Here is a 21,225-nt window from a genome sequence, read left to right as displayed (position 1 = left end):
CTGGGCAAAAGTGCTCTACGTGAAGACTTAGTACATGGATTATTGGGAAAGCTGCACTGTTAGATAGATAGATAGATAGATAGATAGACAAATAGCTACCAGATACATAGATATAAGAGATAGATAGATAGATAGATAGATAGATAGATAGATAGATAGATAATAGATAGATAGATAGACAAATAGCTACCAGATACATAGATATAAGAGATAGATAGATAGATAGATAGATAGATAATAGATAGATAGATAGACAAATAGCTACCAGATACATAGATATAAGAGATAGATAGATAGATAGATAGATAGATAATAGATAGATAGATAGATAGATAGATAGATAGATAGATAGACAAATAGCTACCAGATACATAGATATAAGAGATAGATAGATAGATAGATAGATAGATAATAGATAGATAGATAGATAGATAGATAGACAAATAGCTACCAGATACATAGATATAAGAGATAGATAGATAGATAGATAGATAGATAGATAGATAGATAATAGATAGATAGATAGACAAATAGCTACCAGATACATAGATATAAGAGATAGATAGATAGATAGATAATAGATAGATAGATAGATAGATAGATAGATAGACAAATAGCTACCAGATACATAGATATAAGAGATAGATAGATAGATAGATAGATAGATAATAGATAGATAGATAGATAGATAGATAGACAAATAGCTACCAGATACATAGATATAAGAGATAGATAGATAGATAGATAGATAGATAGATAATAGATAGATAGATAGATAGATAGATAGACAAATAGCTACCAGATACATAGATATAAGAGATAGATAGATAGATAGATAGATAGACAGATAGACAGACAAATAGCTACCAGATACATAGATATAAGAGATAGATAATAGATAGATAGATTAGATAGATAGATGGATAGATAGGTAAGATAGATAGATACTAGATAGATAATAGATAGATAGATAGATTAGATAGATAGATAGACAAATAGCTATCAGATACATAGATAGATAGATAATAGATAGATAATAGATAAATTGATAGATAGATAATAGATAGATAGATAGATATATAATAGATAGATAGATAGATAGATAGATGTAGTAGAGCTCAGTTTGTCAGAGCTAAATGAAATCCCATGCTCTACTGTGTTCATGCATCTTGTTGGATGTTTCCCTGCAGTCCCATGTAAAAGGTTGTCCACTTGCCTACATCTATGACTTCTCCTAGCCCATAATAATTAGAACATTTACTATTACCTGCGGTACCCACTGGACATTGTGTTCAGTCTGTTATTCTTAGTGTTACTGGATTTGATTGCACATGGATTTCATGATGTGCTGTACACAGTCCTCCCCCTCCCCCTCCCCCACTGTATATTAGAGCAAATCTGCTACCTTTACACAAGTATTGTGCTCATCCATAAAGTCAGACAGGGGATGCTAGCAATATATCATCATACATTTCGTTGCTCGTTGGATCTGATATTAAATGAATTTGATACGCTTTTGTGACACAAATGCGATTTTGGAAACAGAATATAATTTTGCTATAATACATTCGTGGCCTAACATATTTATTCTGTTTTAATGAATTTCTACACAATTTTGTGCCATTTGCGATCACGGTCCCATATATCACAGCAGAAAAGCGTCCTATATAAAATAATTGTGGCCATCAATAACGAGAGGCATATAACTCATATAAAGATGGAGTCCCTTCGCACTTACTAAATATTAATAGGACTATGATGGTGGCGGTGAAATGGACTGAATACAGAACCCTATTTTGTGTTCCGCAATATAATATTTAGATGCAGAATGTTACTTTTGTGCTCTTTACTATTTTGCGCTTTTGCACTCATGTATTAGACCACGCGGTCAGGTCGCGTCTGTCCTTCGCTCCTTTTATGATCCGCTCTTGATTTTGGCTTCCAAAACTGCATCAGGAAACCTGACGGTAGCTTTGTTTATAGGATAATTGCCCCCATTAATAAAGCGAGCCGTGCGTTCCAGCATGTAAGTGACAGGCTTGACTTAAAACGTTGCTGCGTTTGACTTTTGAAATCAGCCCCCCCCCCCCGTATATCTCTAGCTGTGTAAGAACACATCACTTCATTTGCTATTCCATAGCGTGTTTGTTGTCTACAGAAAGCGCTGAAATATGGGGGATCTGGCATACGCTGCAGCTCAAGGTTAAACACAACATTCAGGCAGATAAATGAATGTAGAAATGACTTTAGTAAATATCCATTCATATTACACATTGTCATCCCGACGGTTGCCATGGCGCCCCGGCTCTGCTACATTACAACTCTCACGTCTTTAATATTGAATAAACAACAGCGAAGAAGAGAAGAAGAAAAAAAAAGAGGTGAATTTAATGTAGAACGCAGTGGTATTGTGACAAGCCGAGCGCGCCTAATATGCTGGAGTAACGCGCCGAAATCTATATGGAAACATTACATACAGAGGAGGCTACAACAGCCGTAAAGAGGATGTATTACCCTGCTCTCCCACAATGCACCGCTGCCGGCTCGCCATTAACTTTCTATATAAGTCATTTAAGATTCAATAGATTCATTTGTGCCCTTTACTAGTCTTTCCCGCTCCGGATTTCACTGCTTCATAAGTTACACAAATGGAGATTTTGCATCAAGTTCTGCGCTGAACCAATCATACAGGCTCCTAGTGATTGCATCTATGTCTCTAATTACTGCGTACAAATCTATATCTATCTATCTATCTATCTATCTATCTATCTATCATCTATCTATTTCATATCTATCTATCTATCTATCTATCTCATATCTATCATCTATCTATCTCTATCTATCTATCTATCTATCTATCTCCTATCTATCTATATCTATCTATCTATCTATCTATATCTATGTATTATCTATCTATCATCTATCTATCTTCTATCTAATATCTATCTATCTATCTATCTATTATCTATCTATCTATCTATCTATCTATCTATCATCTATCTATCTTCTATCTAATATCTATCTATCTATCTATTATCTATCTATATCTATCTATCTATCTATCTATCTATCTATCTATCTATCATCTATCTATTTCATATCTATCTATCTATCTATCTCATATCTATCATCTATCTATCTCTATCTATCTATGTATCTCCTATCTATCTATATCTATCTATCCATCTATCTATCTATATCTATGTATTATCTATCTATCTATCTATCTATCTATCTATCTATCTATCTATCTTCTATCTAATATCTATCTATCTATCTATCTATCTATCTATTATCTATCTATATCTATCTATTATCTATCTATCTATCTATCTATCTATCTATCTATCTATCTATCTATCTATATCTATGTATTATCTATCTATCTATCTATCTATCTATCTATCTATCTATCTATTTTCTATCTATCTCTATCTATCTATCTACCTACCGTATCTATCTATCTCATATCTATCTATCTATTTATCTTCTATCTACCTATCTATTTCATATCTACAGGTGAAACTCGAAAAATTAGAATATCAGGCAAAAGTTCATTTATTTCAGTAATGCAACTTAAAAGGAATTGCATTAATGTAGCTTAAAATTAGAATTGTGTGAAAAGGTTCAATATTCTAGGCTCAAAGTGTCACACTCTAGTCAGCTAATTAATCCATACCCCCTGAGCAAAGGGGACCTCAAAATTGTGACTTTGGGGTTTCATAAGAAGTAAGCCATAATCATCCAAATTATACCAAATAAAGGCTTGAAATATCTCGCTTTGCATGTAATGAGTCTCTCATATGTTAGCTTCACCTTTTAAGTTGTATTACTGAAATAAATGAACTTTGCACGATATTCTAATTTTTTGTTTCACCTGTATATATCTATTATATCTATCTGTCTATCTCATATCTATCCATATATCTATCTATCTCATATCTATCTATCTATATCTCATATCTATCTATCCATCTATCTATCTATCTCATATCTATCTATCTATCCATATATCTATCTATCTATCTATCTATCTATCTCATATCTATCTATCTATCTATCTATCTATCTATCTCATATCTATCTATCCATCTATCTCATATCTATCTATCTATCCATCTATCTATCTATCTCATATCTATCTATCTATCTATCTATCTATCTATCTCATATCTATCTATCTATCTATCTATCTATCTATCTATCTATCTATCAGCCACTACCTAAAGAAAAGAGTGGTGCTGTTTCTTGTTCTTACTACTACTACACCAGTTATGTCCCACCATAGTGCCTGCCTCTAGTATACATATTCCCTTCTCAGTAATTCGCAGTAGATACGACCAAGATCAGTAAAGAACCTTCACTGCTGCTTTCAAGATTCTTTCCCTTTGAGAGAGCAAAATAGATTAGGTCAATAAAAATGTGTGTTGTATATCTGCATTACTGCCACCTTTTATTAAGATGCTTTAAGCAGGGATTGTAGTCATATAAGACTAATTTATCTACTCAGCTCATACAGTAACCTTTCACAGTTATTGTTTCTGCTGCTCTCAATTTACTCATTTAAAGGGTAAGCGATGCAAGTCTTTTTTCCCCCTTTCTTAACATGCTATTCAAAGAGAAATTACCATAAAAAGATCCCAAAACAGCAAAATATGTATTATAATATTATATTAAATATTTGTTAACACTTTACGCAGTTCAGGTTCCCATTTGCATTTCTTGTAATCCCCTATATATAAGGGGATATCATCTATTTGTCTTGTCCCTCAATGATTCTAAAGAATCAAAACTTTCTGTTGTATGGTGGATAAAATTATCTCAGTCTCATCAAACCCTGGAACCAATGATAGAGACAATTTTTATAGGAAACAAAATAAGTAACCTGTAGGATTTAGGACTAATGGAGGATATTTTCAGGAACTAAAAAAGAACATACCCCTGGGTTGTTCAAGCTTACATCCACAATGTTGTGAGGTGGTACTACTCAACATCAATCTACACTCACCTAAAGAATTATTAGGAACACCATACTAATACGGTGTTGGACCCCCTTTTGCCTTCAGAACTGCCTTAATTCTACGTGGCATTGATTCAACCAGGTGCTGATAGCATTCTTTAGAAATGTTGGCCCATATTGATAGGATAGCATCTTGCAGTTGATGGAGATTTGAGGGATGCACATCCAGGGCACGAAGCTCCCATTCCACCACATCCCAAAGATGCTCTATTGGGTTGAGATCTGGTGACTGTGGGGGCCATTTTAGTACAGTGAACTCATTGTCATGTTCAAGAAAGCAATTTGAAATGATTCGAGCTTTGTGACATGGTGCATTATCCTGATGGAAGTAGCCATCAGAGGGTGGGTACATGGTGGTCATGAAGGGATGGACATGGTCAGAAACAATGCTCAGGTAGCCCGTGGCATTTAAACGATTGCCAATTTGGCACTAAGGGGCCTAAAGTGTGCCCAGAAAACATTCCCCAACACCATTACACCACCACCAACCATTCTGTTTACGCCAAATTCGGACTCTACCATTTGAACGTCTCAACAGAAATCGAGACTCATCAGACCAGGCAACATTTTTCCAGTCTTCAACAGTCCAATTTTGGTGAGCTCGTGCAAATTGTAGCCTCTTTTTCCTATTTGTAGTGGAGATGAGTGGTACCCGGTGGGGTCTTCTGCTGTTGTAGCCCACCTTTCTTTCCCATTCTGATATTCAGTTTGGAGTTCAGGAGATTGTCTTGACCAGGACCACAACCCTACATGCATTGAAGCAACTGCCATGTGATTGGTTGACTAGATAATCGCATTAATGAGAAATAGAACAGGTGTTCCTAATAATTCTTTAGGTGAGTGTATATGCCTTAGCAAAAACATGTCAGTCCATAAGATTAGTGTACAGTATAGCGATAGAGTTGCAATCCATTATACAATTTGAGTTCTTTAAAATTGCCACTTGGGGGAGCTCAGGTGCTTACTGCATATACACTTACTATGAGATTCAATGAGAGCCTTATGCGCTAGACTCCTGCTAGTGAGAAGAGTATCAGGGGATTCGGGCCTGTTAATCAGAAAAGCAGAGCCCTGACTTCCGTAAACATATATTTTGAAATAATGCATTACAGAATATTGGACCTACTGTAAGAACAACATGTGTTAAAAGACTCCAAGTATTAGGGGGGGAATTTTTCAAGCTCTGCACTACAGAATTCCAGATTTAAAAATTCGCAAACTGGGGATTTACAACTTTATGGGCTGATTTGCACAAAAATTTTGCATTTTTTTCATACTGCTCATTGGTGAAAAAGCAGGTGTGGTTAGCTATGTTAATTAGTTTCCATCCAGATCTATCAACTGAGACTTAAATAGTTACAACTGTTTCAGTTTTACTCCACTAAAGGGGTGATGTAGAAAGTGTAGTAACGTCTCGGAACAGAAGTGTTAGCAGGGCCGAGTCTCCATAAATTTCCCCTAAATTGGTGGGCTGAAGCCGAGGAGGCCACCAGGGCCCTCCTCATGGCTAGGTTCATATCATTCTGATGTTCTCAGCGTTAATTAATGCTAGGACCATCAGGCACTTATGAACCTGGCTGGTGGCTGCAAGTGCCTTCCTGAATTCAACTGTATCGCCACTCTTAAGACAGAGATTCAGTTGAATAATACAGCTGGGGCAGCAGTATTTTGTGTTGCACTGTGGTTTTCGGTTCTGCTGGGGAAGCAGTATTTTGTGTTGCACTGTGGTTTTCGGTTCTGCTGGGGCAGCAGTATTTTGTGTTGCACTGTGGTTTTCAGTTCTGCTGGGGCAGCAGTATTTTGTGTTGCGCTGTGGTTTTCTGTTCTGCTGGGGCAGCAGTATTTTGTGTTGCACTGTGGTTTTCGGTTCTGCTGGGGCAGCAGTATTTTGTGTTGTACTACAGTACTGTTGGCTCCGCTTACTTCTGTTGTTCCTGCCTTCTTGTGTTGCCCCCACCTTCTATCCATCTAGACCCGCCTACAACATGGGGCCCTTTTTAGTTTTGTTTTTTCCAGGACCACTTTAAGTTCTAAGTCGGCCCCTGAGTGTGATGCACCAAATATGTCAACCATTGTGTGACATTCGATACATTTTATCCAAAATATGTCAACACAGACTCCTGCAAAACTGACTTCTTCCCAATGTCTTTGTGATACAGAGATACAGGAGGTAATTTGTCATGTGAGTAATATTTGAAGTCAGTTTTTCTTTATTCTGCGTTGGAATAATTTGCTCCAAATTTATCAAATATCACACGAAAGAACTACACTCAATTTCCCATCTACTTTTCAATACTGGAGTTAGTGGTATAGAAATGCTAAATATCACAATTATATTTTTTTAGGGTGCCAATAAGCAGGGCGCAATAAAGTTCCTCTATTTAATATAACTTCCAGAAAAAGTCTCAGCAATATCACCAGTTTTCCAGTCCAATCCCAAATTTAAAAACGAAGCATCCATGTCTTGGCATCTCTTTCTTTTTCTGGGAATCCTGGCTGTCTCGCCATATTTACAACATTCAGGTCTAATGTGTCACTGTAACAATACTGCTATTGTTAGACATAAATGTAGATCCAGCAGGAGCCTGCATATTTTTAAGAAAATTACATGTTAGCTTATTTATCAAAAATGTCAGCGGTTTTGCATTTGTGCTGTGATGTTCTGTGGCTGACATTTCTAGGTTCTGCAAATGGAGGATGAAAACATTAATGTACTGGAGTCTGACAAAATCCCTAACATTATTACCTCCCCCACCTCCTAGAGACAAGAAAAATCTGTTACTTTTATATATCCGTAAACATTCGGTCGCATCTACTTAACGAGGAGTATTTTTTTCCTAACTAAGGTATAACAGGTTTTATAGATGTAAAGGGGTATTGAAAGGGGTCTACTTTTTATACCTGCCATTTTCTGAGATAGCAGAATAGGTTCCCCATTCATGGACCCTACTAGCCAGTGTGCTGAGGGGTTTCTCTCTTTCTGGTGGATCCAGTATAATGCTACCGTGTGGTGGTCCAGTAGTGATTTTGAATACATTTAACTATATTTCCCTACAGAATATATATGTTCCTTGGAGGGTCCAGTAGCAGGACACATTGTGATCAGCTTATCATCAGGGGACCTTTCCAACATGGGAAGAGTGTCTCATTTGGAAACATCCAATGGGAATTTCCCCTTTGTATTTGCTGTTGTACTGGTTGATTTGCGCTCTGCTTGATCACCTCTTCTCCTAAGTACACCTATTTTACCCTTGTGTTGATAATGGCTTCTTGATGACTGTGTGGCACTGCTCCAAACTCTGACAGTGTCACTGGTCACCATTAATGAAAGAGCTTGTGCAACCACTTTGGGTGTGTACAACTTTACCTGGTTTGGCATCCCTCTCAACAATTGAAGAAAGTGCTGGGGGGGGATTCAAAAATTTGCTGTGGGGCCCGGTCATTTCTAGTTACGCCACTGGCCTTGTTCCTTGTCCCCATGTTTGAGTGTACTAACAACAAATCACCCGGGTTCGGACTGGCCAACCAGAGTACCAAACGATCCTCTGGTGGGCCCAGGTTCGTATTTAATAGCATGACCCAAAGGTCTTGGAGAAAACCCTAATTTGGAGATTCCTTTGGAGATAATCACTTACCATTAGAGTCTATTTCTTTGATTTAATAACTATTAAACATTATTGATGATATAGTAGATGGGTACCGAGACCAATTTCTCTGGTGGGCCCAAGAAACCCCAGTCCAGCAATTAATTCACCTGGGGGATTGAAACTAATCAACAAGCATCACAGTATTAGATACAATACCTAATAGTACAAGCAAACCCGGTGTACAGGTCCAATGGCATAAATAAGCTCAGAAGTACCAGCATCCAGACATTGGTTTGAAAGTCGCCTATGAAACTGTGTTCATACTGTGTTCATGCCACCATTGCCCCAAGGAACACTCCTGGGGCGGTACAGCATTAGGAAAACATGGCTGCTTTTTCCCAAAAACAGTGCCATACCTGTTTACGGGTTATGCATGGTATTACAGCTCTATTAATTTTAGGGAATAAAGCAGCCATGTTTTTCTCTGTATTTTCTTCTGCGGCATGTCCAAATGCAAACTTTGACTGATGAATTGTTTTCTTCTTTCTTTTTGAATTAGACATTGGGTACTATAACTGCAGTGCCAATTAAAGTCCCTCAGGTCAGCTCCTTGCACAGATTGGCAGGACATGGACCAGCAGTGCTACCTCAGGTAACTAAAACAGTAACTTATTTAACAGTAACGGTTTTCTTAAGATTATTTGCCTGCTTTTTTCATACAGACTGGAACATTTTGAACAGAGTCGTCTCATCATGAGAAAGTGTGCAAGTTATTGACAGGTCTGTTGTACTGCTGGAGGACGATATAAGGCAGGATAGTAAAGGTGGATTTAGACGGGCTGAGGAGCAGCAGATTGCCAGGAAAGAACCACTCCTTCCTGACAGCTGGCTGCTTGTTAAGTGGTAGTGAAGCGTTGCATTTACACACAGCGATAATCTCCACAGTATGAGGATGAGCGATCACTATTGTGATCGCTCATCCTCATACATCTGCATTGTTTCTGGGCTGCAGATCGCTGTTTAGACGATCTCCTGTCCACAAACAATAATGTAGGTGCCTGCACTAACGATAGTATCACCCAATGAACAAGCGTTTCGCTCGTTCATCGGGTGATCAGCTGCACCTTTAGATGGGCAGATTGTCGGGAATGAGCGTTCAATCCCGTCTAAATCCACCTTAAGGCCCTTTGCAGACAAGCGTGAGCGGATTAGATCCGGATGCGTTGCGAATGCGTTCAGTGACAAATGTGCGATTTCACAAGCAAGTTCATTCAGTTTTGTATGCGATTGTGTTCAGTTGTTCAGTTTTTATCGCGCGGGTGCAATGCGATTTAATGCATTTTGCACGCGCGTGATAAAAAAAAACTGAAGGTATATAAACAACATCTCTTAGCAACCATCTGTGAAAAACGCATCGCATCCGCACTTGCTTGCGGATGCGATTTTCATTCAGTCCCATTCACTTCTATGGGGCCTGCATATAGAACATGCTGAGATTTTCACACAATGCACAAGTGATACGTAAAAACCAACGCTCATGTACACAGACCCATTGAAATGAATGGGTCCGGATTCAGTGTGGGAGACTCACGCATTGCACACGTGTGGAATTCTTGCTCGTGTGAAAGGGGCCTAACACTATGCATACAGATAAGACTGGAAAGAACTGTGTGTCTCCAAAATGGCCGCTCCACTGAAGTTTATTTAAAAATAAAAATTAAATAGCTAAAACAAATAAATAAAGACAAACCAGTGCTCCAGACTAAAGAAAATAACCAGGAGCCATTGGCTCCTAAACTAAAAAATTTAGGAGCCAAATTAAAAAGCATATAATTAAAAAAAGGTCTTAACGGAGAAGATGAGACGCAGGTCACAGTAGTGAGCCAGCACTACATATAGGAGAGTACAGCACCACATACCTCTCACATCCAGTGACATCTTTTGGGGGACATGGTGACAAAAAATGGCGAATTGGGCGTTTTTGATTTTTTTTCTGTTACAACCTTCACCAGAGCGGAAATATTTTTTAATATTTTAAGAGCTCATACTTTTTCGGACGTGGCGATATGTAATATGTTTATTTTTTATTGTTTGTAAATTTTATATGTAAAATTGAGAAAGGGGGCAATTTAAACTTTTAGTATTTTGTTGTTTTTTTACTTTTATTTTACTTTTTATTTAATAACCATTTATCCCCTTAGGGTCTATAACCTGGATCTTTTCATCCCTTGTCCTATTCACCCTGATAGAGCTCTATTAGGGTGACTAGAACTTCACACTCTCCCTGCTGCCCTGTGCATAGTACACACAGCAGCAGGGAGATTACCATGGCAGCCAGGGCTTCAGTAGCCAAATGGATCCGTCCTGGCCCACAATGTAAGTCAATGGGGACAGAACCTTTTTCTCTGACACAATCTGGCACAATTGAAAACGGATCCATCTCCCATTGACTTTCAATGGAGTTCACGACGGATCCGTCTTGGCTATGTTACAGATAATACAAACGGATCCGTTTATGAAGGATGCATGCGTTTGTATTATTGTAACGGATCAGTTTTGGCAGATCCATAATGGATCCGCCAAAAACGCGAGTGTGAAAGTAGCCTTACCTCATGTACATCTTCCTCCATGTTTGTTCTTCAATTTGGACTCTCCTGATCTCTTTTCACCAAACAAATCCCTCTGGTTTGTTTCCTTCCTGTATGTAGCACTTCCTGTTCCTGTATCCAACCAAACCCATGATGCACTTCTTCCTTCTCTGCCAGAGCACCAGCACTAGTGCCCCTAACAACGCCCAGACAGTTTATAGCTCCTCCCACCCACCATGTTACATAGACACTCTATCGCTGCTCCTGTTACTGCCCATGGACATAACATCATAGGAAATAAGAAAGATCTGCATGGACATGGTCATGTGACCACTGCCCAGAATGGAAGATAGGCGCAGTAAAGGTTAAAGGAATACATTGCAAAATTACAGCTATCTTTATAAATGTTAAGTATATTTATGTAAACCAGAAAACTCCTTTACGCTAACATCTAGCTACATAACAAAACTAAAACATTGTTAAAAGCACTGGAAAAAAATCCAAAACACAGAGAAAACCAACAAGAAATGCAAAAATGTCCCCAAAAAACTGTGCGTGAAACTACCCTTTCTGACTATGTATCCGTGAATCCATACCTACACCTCTGACATTATTACGCCAAGGACAAATACACAGGCATATGGTATGTCCTCTTTTTAATAGATATGACGGATTTGTCAAGTTCCTGGCCACTAAAAGCTTTTTTTCCCCATCTAAATGATATTCCTGAGAGCGCTGATTATTTTCCCATTGGTTCACTGTCTAGCTCAAGCTCCTGCACAGAGGTGAACCGCCACCCCCCTGTATAATTGCTAGGTGTATTCCATTAGAATTCAAATGAATGTGTATAGACAATTAGTACTTTCGCTCCTCGTTTAAGCAGTCAACCGCTTATTCAGATTCACAAGGACAAGAGCTGCGAATGTTATAATGACAAGCTTGCCAACACTGCAAACGTCTCTAACAAAGACTGTGCCTTAATCAAAAATTAACAACTTAAGACTAATGCTGCAGTAACTAGCGACTGCAGCACTGAACCGAATACATTGTAATTAGTATTACAGAAATTAATATCTTGGAAATCAATACATCTAGAACAGGTTTAGCATCTTAGCCTACAGTCTAAGGGGGGCAATTATCAAGATCGGCGTTTTCTTCCCGCTGCACCTCCAAAGGGTGTACCAAATTTATGCAGAGGTGCAAGCCTCTCATAGATTTAGGGCATCCTACCGCCGGCCATTTTGCTTTTTTTAAGTTTTCTGGCATGAATAAAGATAAATGGTTTCTGTCGTGAATAAAATTAAATGTTATAGACCTGCTATGATGCCACCTCCCTGCCCTCGACATGCCAACTTTTCTTGTGACGTCTGAAAAGTGTCATACATCACATAGTAAATGTCCCCCTAATTCTTTATAAACACCATTAAAGACCGTTTTTGCTTTTTTGTTTAGGTCAAAAATGCTAGACTGATAGGTTTCCTGATAGGCATGATCTTTATAGTGGCTGGCACTACTTTAGTCTTACAGCTCCAGATCCCCTACGTGACATGGGGGAAGAGGGAGGGGGATTATCAATCAATTTGTGCCAGTATCTTAGCCTAGAAAAGTTGCAAATGATGGCTCACATTATAGTTGTGCTAAGATTTGTAATTTTTCTTGCCATTTGCCAGTTTCTGAAAGGTGACAAGAAAAGTGGGTGAAGTTACTAAATGGTTTTAGTGCAAATCTAAGGCCCCTTGCAGACCAGCGAGAATTCCGTGCAGGTGCAAAGCGTGATGCGAACGTATAGCACCCGCACTGAATCCGAACCCATTCATTTCAATGGGTCTGTGTACATGAGCGATGTTCTTCAAGCATCACTTGTGCATTGCGTGATAATCGCAGCATGTTTTATATTCTGCGATTTTCCCACAATGCTGGCCCCATAGAAGTGAATGGGGCTGCGTGAAAATCACATCGCTTCTGCAAGCAAGTGCGGATGCGATGCGCTTTTCACTGATGGTTGCTAAGAGGTGTTGTGCATTTTTCACTGAACGCATCTGCAACCTATTCTGCTCACGCTCGTCTGCAAGGGGCCTAAGCCTGCTCATAGCAGATATAAATTCCATTTTCTACCTTTTAGGACAGTCCAAGATCTGCCATATTTATTAGCCACTTAGGGGGTCATTTATTATGGGAAGTGCAGCAATTTTTGTCTTACTTTTGTCACAGATTTGGTCGCAAACGGGAATTGTGGCTGAATGTTCGGCTTTTCCCTGGTCATACCACTTTTCCGAGGTGGTGGAAAAAGGGGGAGTGACTCGTCTGATTCATCATTTTCTACGCCTCTTTTTGGTGTAGAAAATGACTTAGCGAGGGAGCTGGTGTAGATGTAAGAAAGTCACACGGCCGCTGGTAAAACGCCTAAGTTATAGAGAGGCCAGCGCCTCTACATAACTTAGGCGCATCAAACAGCAGTGGACGTGGACTAAGATCGGCATCTAAATTGCTGGTCAATCAATGTCCCGCCTTAGACTTTATACAACGGGGCTCCAGTCTTGCCATAGGAGTGGGTCCTATGGGTGGGACCTGCTCCTATTTATAACATATCCTGAGGATATGCTATAAACGTCCAGATGGGAATGGCCCTTTAAATCACACGTCCGTCCGGCTGACTGCAGCATCAGCCTTCATCCATTCTTCTGTCTGAAGTATGAGACTAAGCACACCGAAACCCAAACATGAAAATGATCAGGAGAAAATTAACCCCTTTGCTTCCTCTAAAATGCCTACATACTGATGAACGCAGAGAACAAGCTTACTACATCTCTTACTCATTTCTAGGCCTGCTGTGTAGCAATTATACAAGAAAGACTACATTTTGTTTATTACTCTTGGATGTTGATTTTTTGCATTCCACATCCCAGTGTCCCATAAAACGCTGTTGTTAAATCTATAAATTATTATGGGCGATCGCTTTAAAAGAGATTCTATTTTTTATTATGTGCTCCAGCACTACCCCCTATGAGGAAAATGAGAATTATTTGCCAAGTATACGCTGCTTAGTGTTTGTCACATGTTCTGTGGATGTTACTGAATGATGTTTGGCTGGATGTTTATGGTAATGTTCAATATTTGAAAGACTTTTGCTATCATTTTCTAAAAATTACTGTTTTAATACCAAATGCGCATTCTGTCCTTGAGGAAAATAATCTGTTGTGGGGGTTAGGAAACCTGCGGATCTTCAGCTGTTGTAGATTGTATGTGTCTATTGTCGTTGTTACGGCACACTGAGACTTATAGTATGTTACCTTTTGTATGTATGCCTGCATGATATATAGCAGGATTTTACCTATGCAAAATTGGCTGCGTATTCTGCATCAGGAATGCCGCAGTTTTTCACTTTGAATGCTGCATGCCCGTTTAGTGTTTAATCCTATGGAATAGTGCTAAATCGTGAGCAGATACCAGCCGCGGTTTGCTGCATCTTTCCAAAAACGATGCCAAGAAGGGACATGGTTGTGGTTTGAAACAATGGCACATTCCTACCAAAAGGGAGGCGAGTCGCTAGAAAGTCGTCCATTAAAAACATTAGGAAGCGGATACCATGCGTCTGCCACCAGAATCTTGGTGCAGAGTCCAGCAAAATACGCAGTGTGAACAAGGATAAAAAAAAAAGATTGCTATTTCCCAAAAATATCTCCCCTTTAAGCCTCATGCACACAGACGTTGTTTGGGTCCGCATCCGAGCAATCATTTTGGTGGCTCGGATGCGGACCCATTCACTTCAATGGGGCCGCAAAAGATGCGGACAGCACTCCGCTTTGTTCTGTGGCCCCGCAAAAAAAATATAACATGTCCTATTCTTGTCTGCGCTTTGCGGACAAGAATAGGCATTTATATTGAAGGCTGTCCGTGCCGTTCCGCAAATTGCAGAACTTGCACAGACGCCATCCGTGTTTTGCGGATCCACGATTTGTGGACCGCAAAACACACCACCACGTGTGCATGAGGCCATAGGTATGGCAGCGTAGCCCCATTTTTTTTATTTAGAGTGTGGTGCAACACCAGACAGTCTATGAACAAGAGTGACATTTGTAAAAAAAAAAAAAAAACAATCTCAATATCCCATCAACCCTTTTTCCGACTTCTACCGTACAGTCATGTGAAAAAATTAGGACACCCTTTGAAAGCATGTGGTTTTTTGTAACATTTTTAATAAAAGGTTATTTCATCTCCGTTTCAACAATACAGAGAGATTAAAGTAATCCAACTAAACAAAGAAAACTGAAGAAAAGTCTTTTCAAGATCTTCTGTAAATGTCATTCTACAAAAATGCCTATTCTAACTGAGGAAAAAGATAGGACACCCTTGCCCCTAATAGCGAGTGTTACCTCCTTTGGCTGAAATAACTGCAGTGAGACGGTTCTTGTAGCCATCTACCAGTCTTCGACATCGGTCTGAGGAAATTTTACCCCACTCCTCAATGCAGAACTTTTTCAGCTGTGAGATGTTTGAGGGGTTTCTTGCACGTACAGCCCTTTTCAAGTCACCCCACAGCATCTCAATGGGATTCAAATCTGGACTTTGACTTGGCCATTCCAGGACTCTCCATTTCTTCTTTTTCAGCCAATCTTTGGTTGATTTACTAGTATGTTTTGGGTCATTGTCATGTTGCATGGTCCAGTTCCGCTTCAGCTTTAATTTTCTAACTGATGGTCTCACATGTTCTTCAAGCACCTTCTGATACACAGTAGAATTCATCGTGGATTCTATGATGGTGAGCTGACCAGGTCCTGCTGCAGCAAAGCAGCCCCAAACCATGACACTTCCACCTCCATGCTTCACAGTTGGTATGAGGTTCTTTTCTTGGAATGCTGTGTTTGGTTTACGCCAAACATGTCCTCTGCTGTTGTGTCCAAATAATTCAATTTTGGACTCATCTGTCCAAAGAACATTATTCCAGAAGTCCTGGTCTTTGTCAACTTTATCTCTGGCAAATGTCAGTCTGGCCTCGATGTTTCTCTTGGAAAGCAAAGGTTTCCTCCTTGCACACCTCCCATGCAAGTTAAACTTGTACAGTCTCTTTCTGATTGTAGAGGCATGTACTTCTACATCAACAGTAGCCAGAGCCTGCTGTAGTTCTCGAGATGACACTTTAGGGTTTTTGGAGACCTCTTTTAGCATCTTGCGGTCTGCTCTTGGGGTGAACTTGCTGGGGCGACCAGTCCTGGGCATGTTGGCAGTTGTTTTGAAAGCCCTCCACTTGTAGACTATCTTCCGGACAGTGGAATGGCTGATTTCAAAATCTTTTGAGATCTTTTTAAATCCCTTCCCAGACTCATAGGCTGCTACAATCTTTTTTCTGAAGTCCTCTGACAGCTCTTTTGCTCTCACTATGGTGCTCACTCTCACTTCAACAGTCAGGAGCACACCAAACTAAATGTCTGAGGTTTAAATAGGGCAAGCCTCATTCAACATGCAGAGTAACGATCTACTAATTATGTGCACCTGGTGTGATATACCTGTGTGAGATCTGAGCCAATTTAAGAGGGAATACATGTCAGGGTGTCCTATCTTTTTCCTCAGTTAGAATAGGCATTTTTGTAGAATGACATTTACAGAAGATCTTGAAAAGACTTTTCTTCAGTTTTCTTTGTTTAGTTGGATTACTTTAATCTCTCTGTATTGTTGAAACGGAGATGAAATAACCTTTTATTAAAAATGTTACAAAAAACCACATGCTTTCAAAGGGTGTCCTAATTTTTTCACATGACTGTACATGCATGGTGAAGCAAACGGGTACTTCCGCCACAGTATACATGTATTGTGCAGTGACGACACAAGCTCAGGGACTGATCCAGTATGCATCAAGTGTCAGTTGTATATTATAGCTAACCCCTTGTTGCAAATGATCACATGTTAAAGACCCCTGGTATGGCTAGAAAAATAGGTTAAAAAAGTTTAAAGGGCTTCTGTCAGCCCACTAAACCGTTTTTTTTTTTTTGTTAATATTAATCCCTACACTGCAAGCTCCCTGTACATATGCTAAATATTCATTTTTGTTCAGTAGATTTTGTTAAAAATCAAGTTTTATAATATGTAAATTACCTTGCTACCAGCAAGTAGGGCGGCTACTTGCTGGTAGCAGCCGCATCCTCCTCTCATCATGACGCCCCCTCTGCCGTTTGATTGACAGGGCCAGGTACGGCGCAGGCGCGATATTTTGAATTCAAACAGGGCCAGCAGAGAACGATCCCGTTCCCTGGCCCTGTCAATCGCACAGCGGAGGGGGCGTCATGATGAGAGGAGGATGCGGCTGCTACCAGCAAGTAGCCGCCCTACTTGCTGGTAGCAAGGTAATTTACATATTATAAAACTTGATTTTTAACAAAATCTACTGAACAAAAATGAATATTTAGCATATGTACAGGGAGCTTGCAGTGTAGGGATTAATATTAACAAAAAAAAAAAACTGTTTAGTGGGCTGACAGAAGCCCTTTAATAGAAATGCAAAAAAAAAGATATAAGAAGAAAAAATAAGAAAATAAATAAATTAAATAATAACCTTTTTTTCCTAATTAAGTAAAAAAACAACAATATAATTGATATTACCAACTTAAAGAGAACCTCTCACCATAAGCATGCAGTCCAATCTGCAGGCAGCATGTTACAGAACCCGAGGAGCTGAGCAGATTGCTATATAGTTATGTGGGAAAAGATTCAGTATAACTTTTAATTTATTTATTTATATCCCTACTCTTTCAAGCTTAAGAGTCATGTGGGCAGTCCTACTTAAAGGGGGTGTATAATCTTGTACATTGGGGGCTTATTGCTAGGATATTCCCCCAGTGTCTGATAGGTGCAGGTCTCACCTTTGGTTGGGTGGAACCTGAAGTGTTGAGTTCTCGTTGTGATTGCTACTTCCACAACTCCATACCCAACCAACTCAATTTTATTTTTCATTACAAGTAATTTGATCTTACTTACTTACATATGAGTTTTTATAAATTTTATTACAGGTTAGGCCAAAGACTCTGATTCCAGAAAGCCTTCCCATCTCCCTCTGCAGAGACCAGCCTTCTAAACAACCCCCTACATTTCAAAAGGCCACGGTGGTCAGTATCAAAAACCCCAGCCCAGCCCTTCCCACTGCCAACAACACCGTCAGCCACCTCCAGGCTTCCAACGGCCAATCTCAGAGCTCACTGGAACCAACAATTTCTTCGCCTCTAAGTAGTGGAGGTGTGGCCTACGCAATTATATCCACCTCGCCAAGCAATGCAAACCCAATTAACACCAGCAACGTTTCTGTGGTGAATGATGGCATCAAAGTTCAACCGCTCCTAATCAGCGCTGACAGCAAGGTAGGTTGAATCCATTTTTTTACATTTTTTTCATCTACAACTCCAATTCCAAAAAAGTTGTAACACTGTGTAAAATGTAAATAATTGTAAATAAAAGTTATTGCAATGATTCATAAATCTCCTAGACCCATATTTTTTCCACAGTTGATCATAGAATACATATCACATTTTACAATTTCATGAACTCGTTAAGAATTTGATGCACCTCATAAAAGTTGGGACAGGGGTAATAAAATGGTGGAAAAGTAAGCTAATAAAAAACAGTTGGAGGAGGAATATGCTACTATAAGCCACATAAAAAGAAGCAAAGATGGGCAGAGCTTCATCAATCTGCAAAAAACTGTCTAAACATTGTGGAACAATTTAGAAAGATGTTTCTCAATGTAAAATTGCAAATATGTTGACTATCCCACTATCTACAACACAAAATATCATCCCAATTTTTTTTGAGAATCTTCAGATATCCGTGTGCTCAAGGGACAAAGCCGTCTGTCAATATTGGATGCTTGTGATCTACTGGACCTCAGGTGGAACTGCATTAAAAACAGGAATGATTCTGTACTGTAAATCACTGCATGGACTAAGGAACAATTCCAGAAATCTGTCTGTGAACACACAAATGCAAGTTAAAGCTGTATCATGCAAAGAAGAAGCCATATGTTAACATGATCCAAAATGTTTATTTAAAACGGACTGAGGCAAAATGGAAATCTATTCTGTGGTCAGATGAATAAAAATGTGAAATTATTTTTTGAAACCATGAGAGCTGTGTTCTGCAGACTTAAAAGGAGAAGGACCATCCAGCTTTTTATCAGCATACAGTTCAGAAGCCTGTATCTCTGATGTTATGGGGTTGCATTAGTGCCTTTGACATGGGTGGCTTACATATCTGGAAAGGCACTATCAATGCTAAACAGTATATAGAGGTTTTAGAACAACATATGTTCTTATCTATAAGTCTCTTTGAGGGAAGGTCTTGTGCATTTCAGCAAGACAATGCTAAACCACATCATTTTTTCATGAAATTGTAAAATGTCTCAATTTCAACATCTGATATGTGTTCTATGTTCTATTGTGAATAAAATATGGGCATATGAGATTTGTTTTTATTTACTTTTTTTGCATTTTAAACAGCGTCCCAAGTTTTTGGGAATTGGGATTGTAAATCTTTGATAACCATTTGTCAAGGTATAAATATAAAATAGAGGCAAACTGCAGTTTCTATGCGAATGAGAAAGGGAGCCTAAACCTGGTTGGCCCTCTTCCCTTTGCTATTGGATGGGAAAAAACTGTGCAGGACTACACTGTCCTAGAGGAACTATCAGGGAACTATGAGGATATGTATGTTACTTTGCCCATCTAATTGTGTGGAGGACCCATGTTATGTTTTGTCGTCTGATTTATGCTTTCATGCCACACTTTTAAAGGGATTCTGTCACCAGGTTTCACCCCTGTCAGCTAAACATATGCTGATGTTCAGGGCCTCATCAGGATTCCTAATGTGGGCTTCTAAATGTGATCCGTAGCCTTATTTTGCTAAAAAACAGGTTTTACTAACCTGTCACTCAAAGAAATAAGGTGCCCAAGGGGATGTCAAGGGATGCAAGGTGCCGGCCGCACCCACTGCCGTTCGTGCCCAGCGCTGCCTTTCCAGACTTCTGTACCGCCTCCTAATCCTCTGTGTTGCCTCTCGCTCTCCCTCCCTCCCCCTCCTCCTGCTGTAAGATCTTGCGCGTGCGCGCAGGGCTCTGAGAGGCTGGCGCCAGAGTGCAGGTCATACCTGGGTTGAGCGAAGTGCCGGCGCATGCGCACTTCGCTTTAAGAAGGCAAATCGAGAAGTCTGCACGGGTGCATCAGGCAGAGCCCTGTGCGCACGCGCAAGATCTTACAGCAGGAGGAGGGGGGTGGGAGGGAGAGCGAGAGGCGGCACAGAGGATTAGGAGGCGGTGCAGAAGTCTGGAAAGGCGGCGCTGGGCACAAACGGCGGTGGGTGCGGCCGGCACCTTGCATCCCTTGACATCCCCTTGGGCACCTTATTTCTTTGAGTGACAGGTTAGTAAAACCTGTTTTTTTTTTGCAAAATAAGGCTACGGATCACATTTAGAAGCCCACATTAGGAATCCTGATGAGGCCCTGAACATCAGCATATGTTTAGCTGACAGGGGTGAAACCTAGTGACAGAATCCCTTTAAGTTGCATTTCCAGCACTGTCTCATGTATGAGCTTCTATGGGTGACTTATGACCATCAGTTGACATCTTTAAGCAAACCTATGACTAGATCAGTTCTTTGTGCTATGGACATCGTTTGATTGTGCAACTCACTCTTCTTTCAATACAGGCTTCTGGTTCATGAACAGCCCACATTCCTTCACATCAGCAGCACTTTAGGGAAGCTATAAGATTCTAGCAATGAACCCATCTCATGTAGAATTCTTTTAATGTAAGGGTCTAGGTCAGTGGTTTCCTACTGGTGGCTCTCCAAGCTGCTGCAAACTACAACTCCCAGCATACCTAGAGCCATGTACCCATGTACTTAAAGGGAATGTGTTATCAGAAAATGACTTATTTATATCATGTTTTTATGTTTAATATATTTTTAAAGAATTTCCGATGATGTTATTTTTAATTTTCCATGTCAATATCTATATTTAAACAAAGAACATGAAATCCTGCAGTTATTACA

At 39.6% G+C, this 21,225-nt stretch overlaps 1 protein-coding gene across 1 annotated transcript in view; it reads left to right on the top strand.

Moving 5' to 3' along the window:
- PHF21B (PHD finger protein 21B) overlaps positions 1–21,225 on the top strand; it is a 115,889-nt gene that overhangs the window by 67,128 nt on the left and 27,536 nt on the right. The window contains exons 5-6 of the mRNA XM_044277442.1: positions 9,167–9,259; positions 18,197–18,541. Coding sequence (XP_044133377.1) covers positions 9,167–9,259; positions 18,197–18,541 — 438 coding nt within the window. The remainder of the gene's footprint in view (positions 1–9,166; positions 9,260–18,196; positions 18,542–21,225) is intronic.

The sequence above is a fragment of the Bufo gargarizans genome, chromosome 2 (genome assembly GCF_014858855.1).
Source record: "Bufo gargarizans isolate SCDJY-AF-19 chromosome 2, ASM1485885v1, whole genome shotgun sequence".
Classification (NCBI taxonomy): Eukaryota; Metazoa; Chordata; class Amphibia; order Anura; family Bufonidae; genus Bufo; species Bufo gargarizans.
The sequence above is the reverse complement of the archived record's forward strand: the minus strand, read 5'-3'. Positions and strand labels throughout refer to the sequence as shown.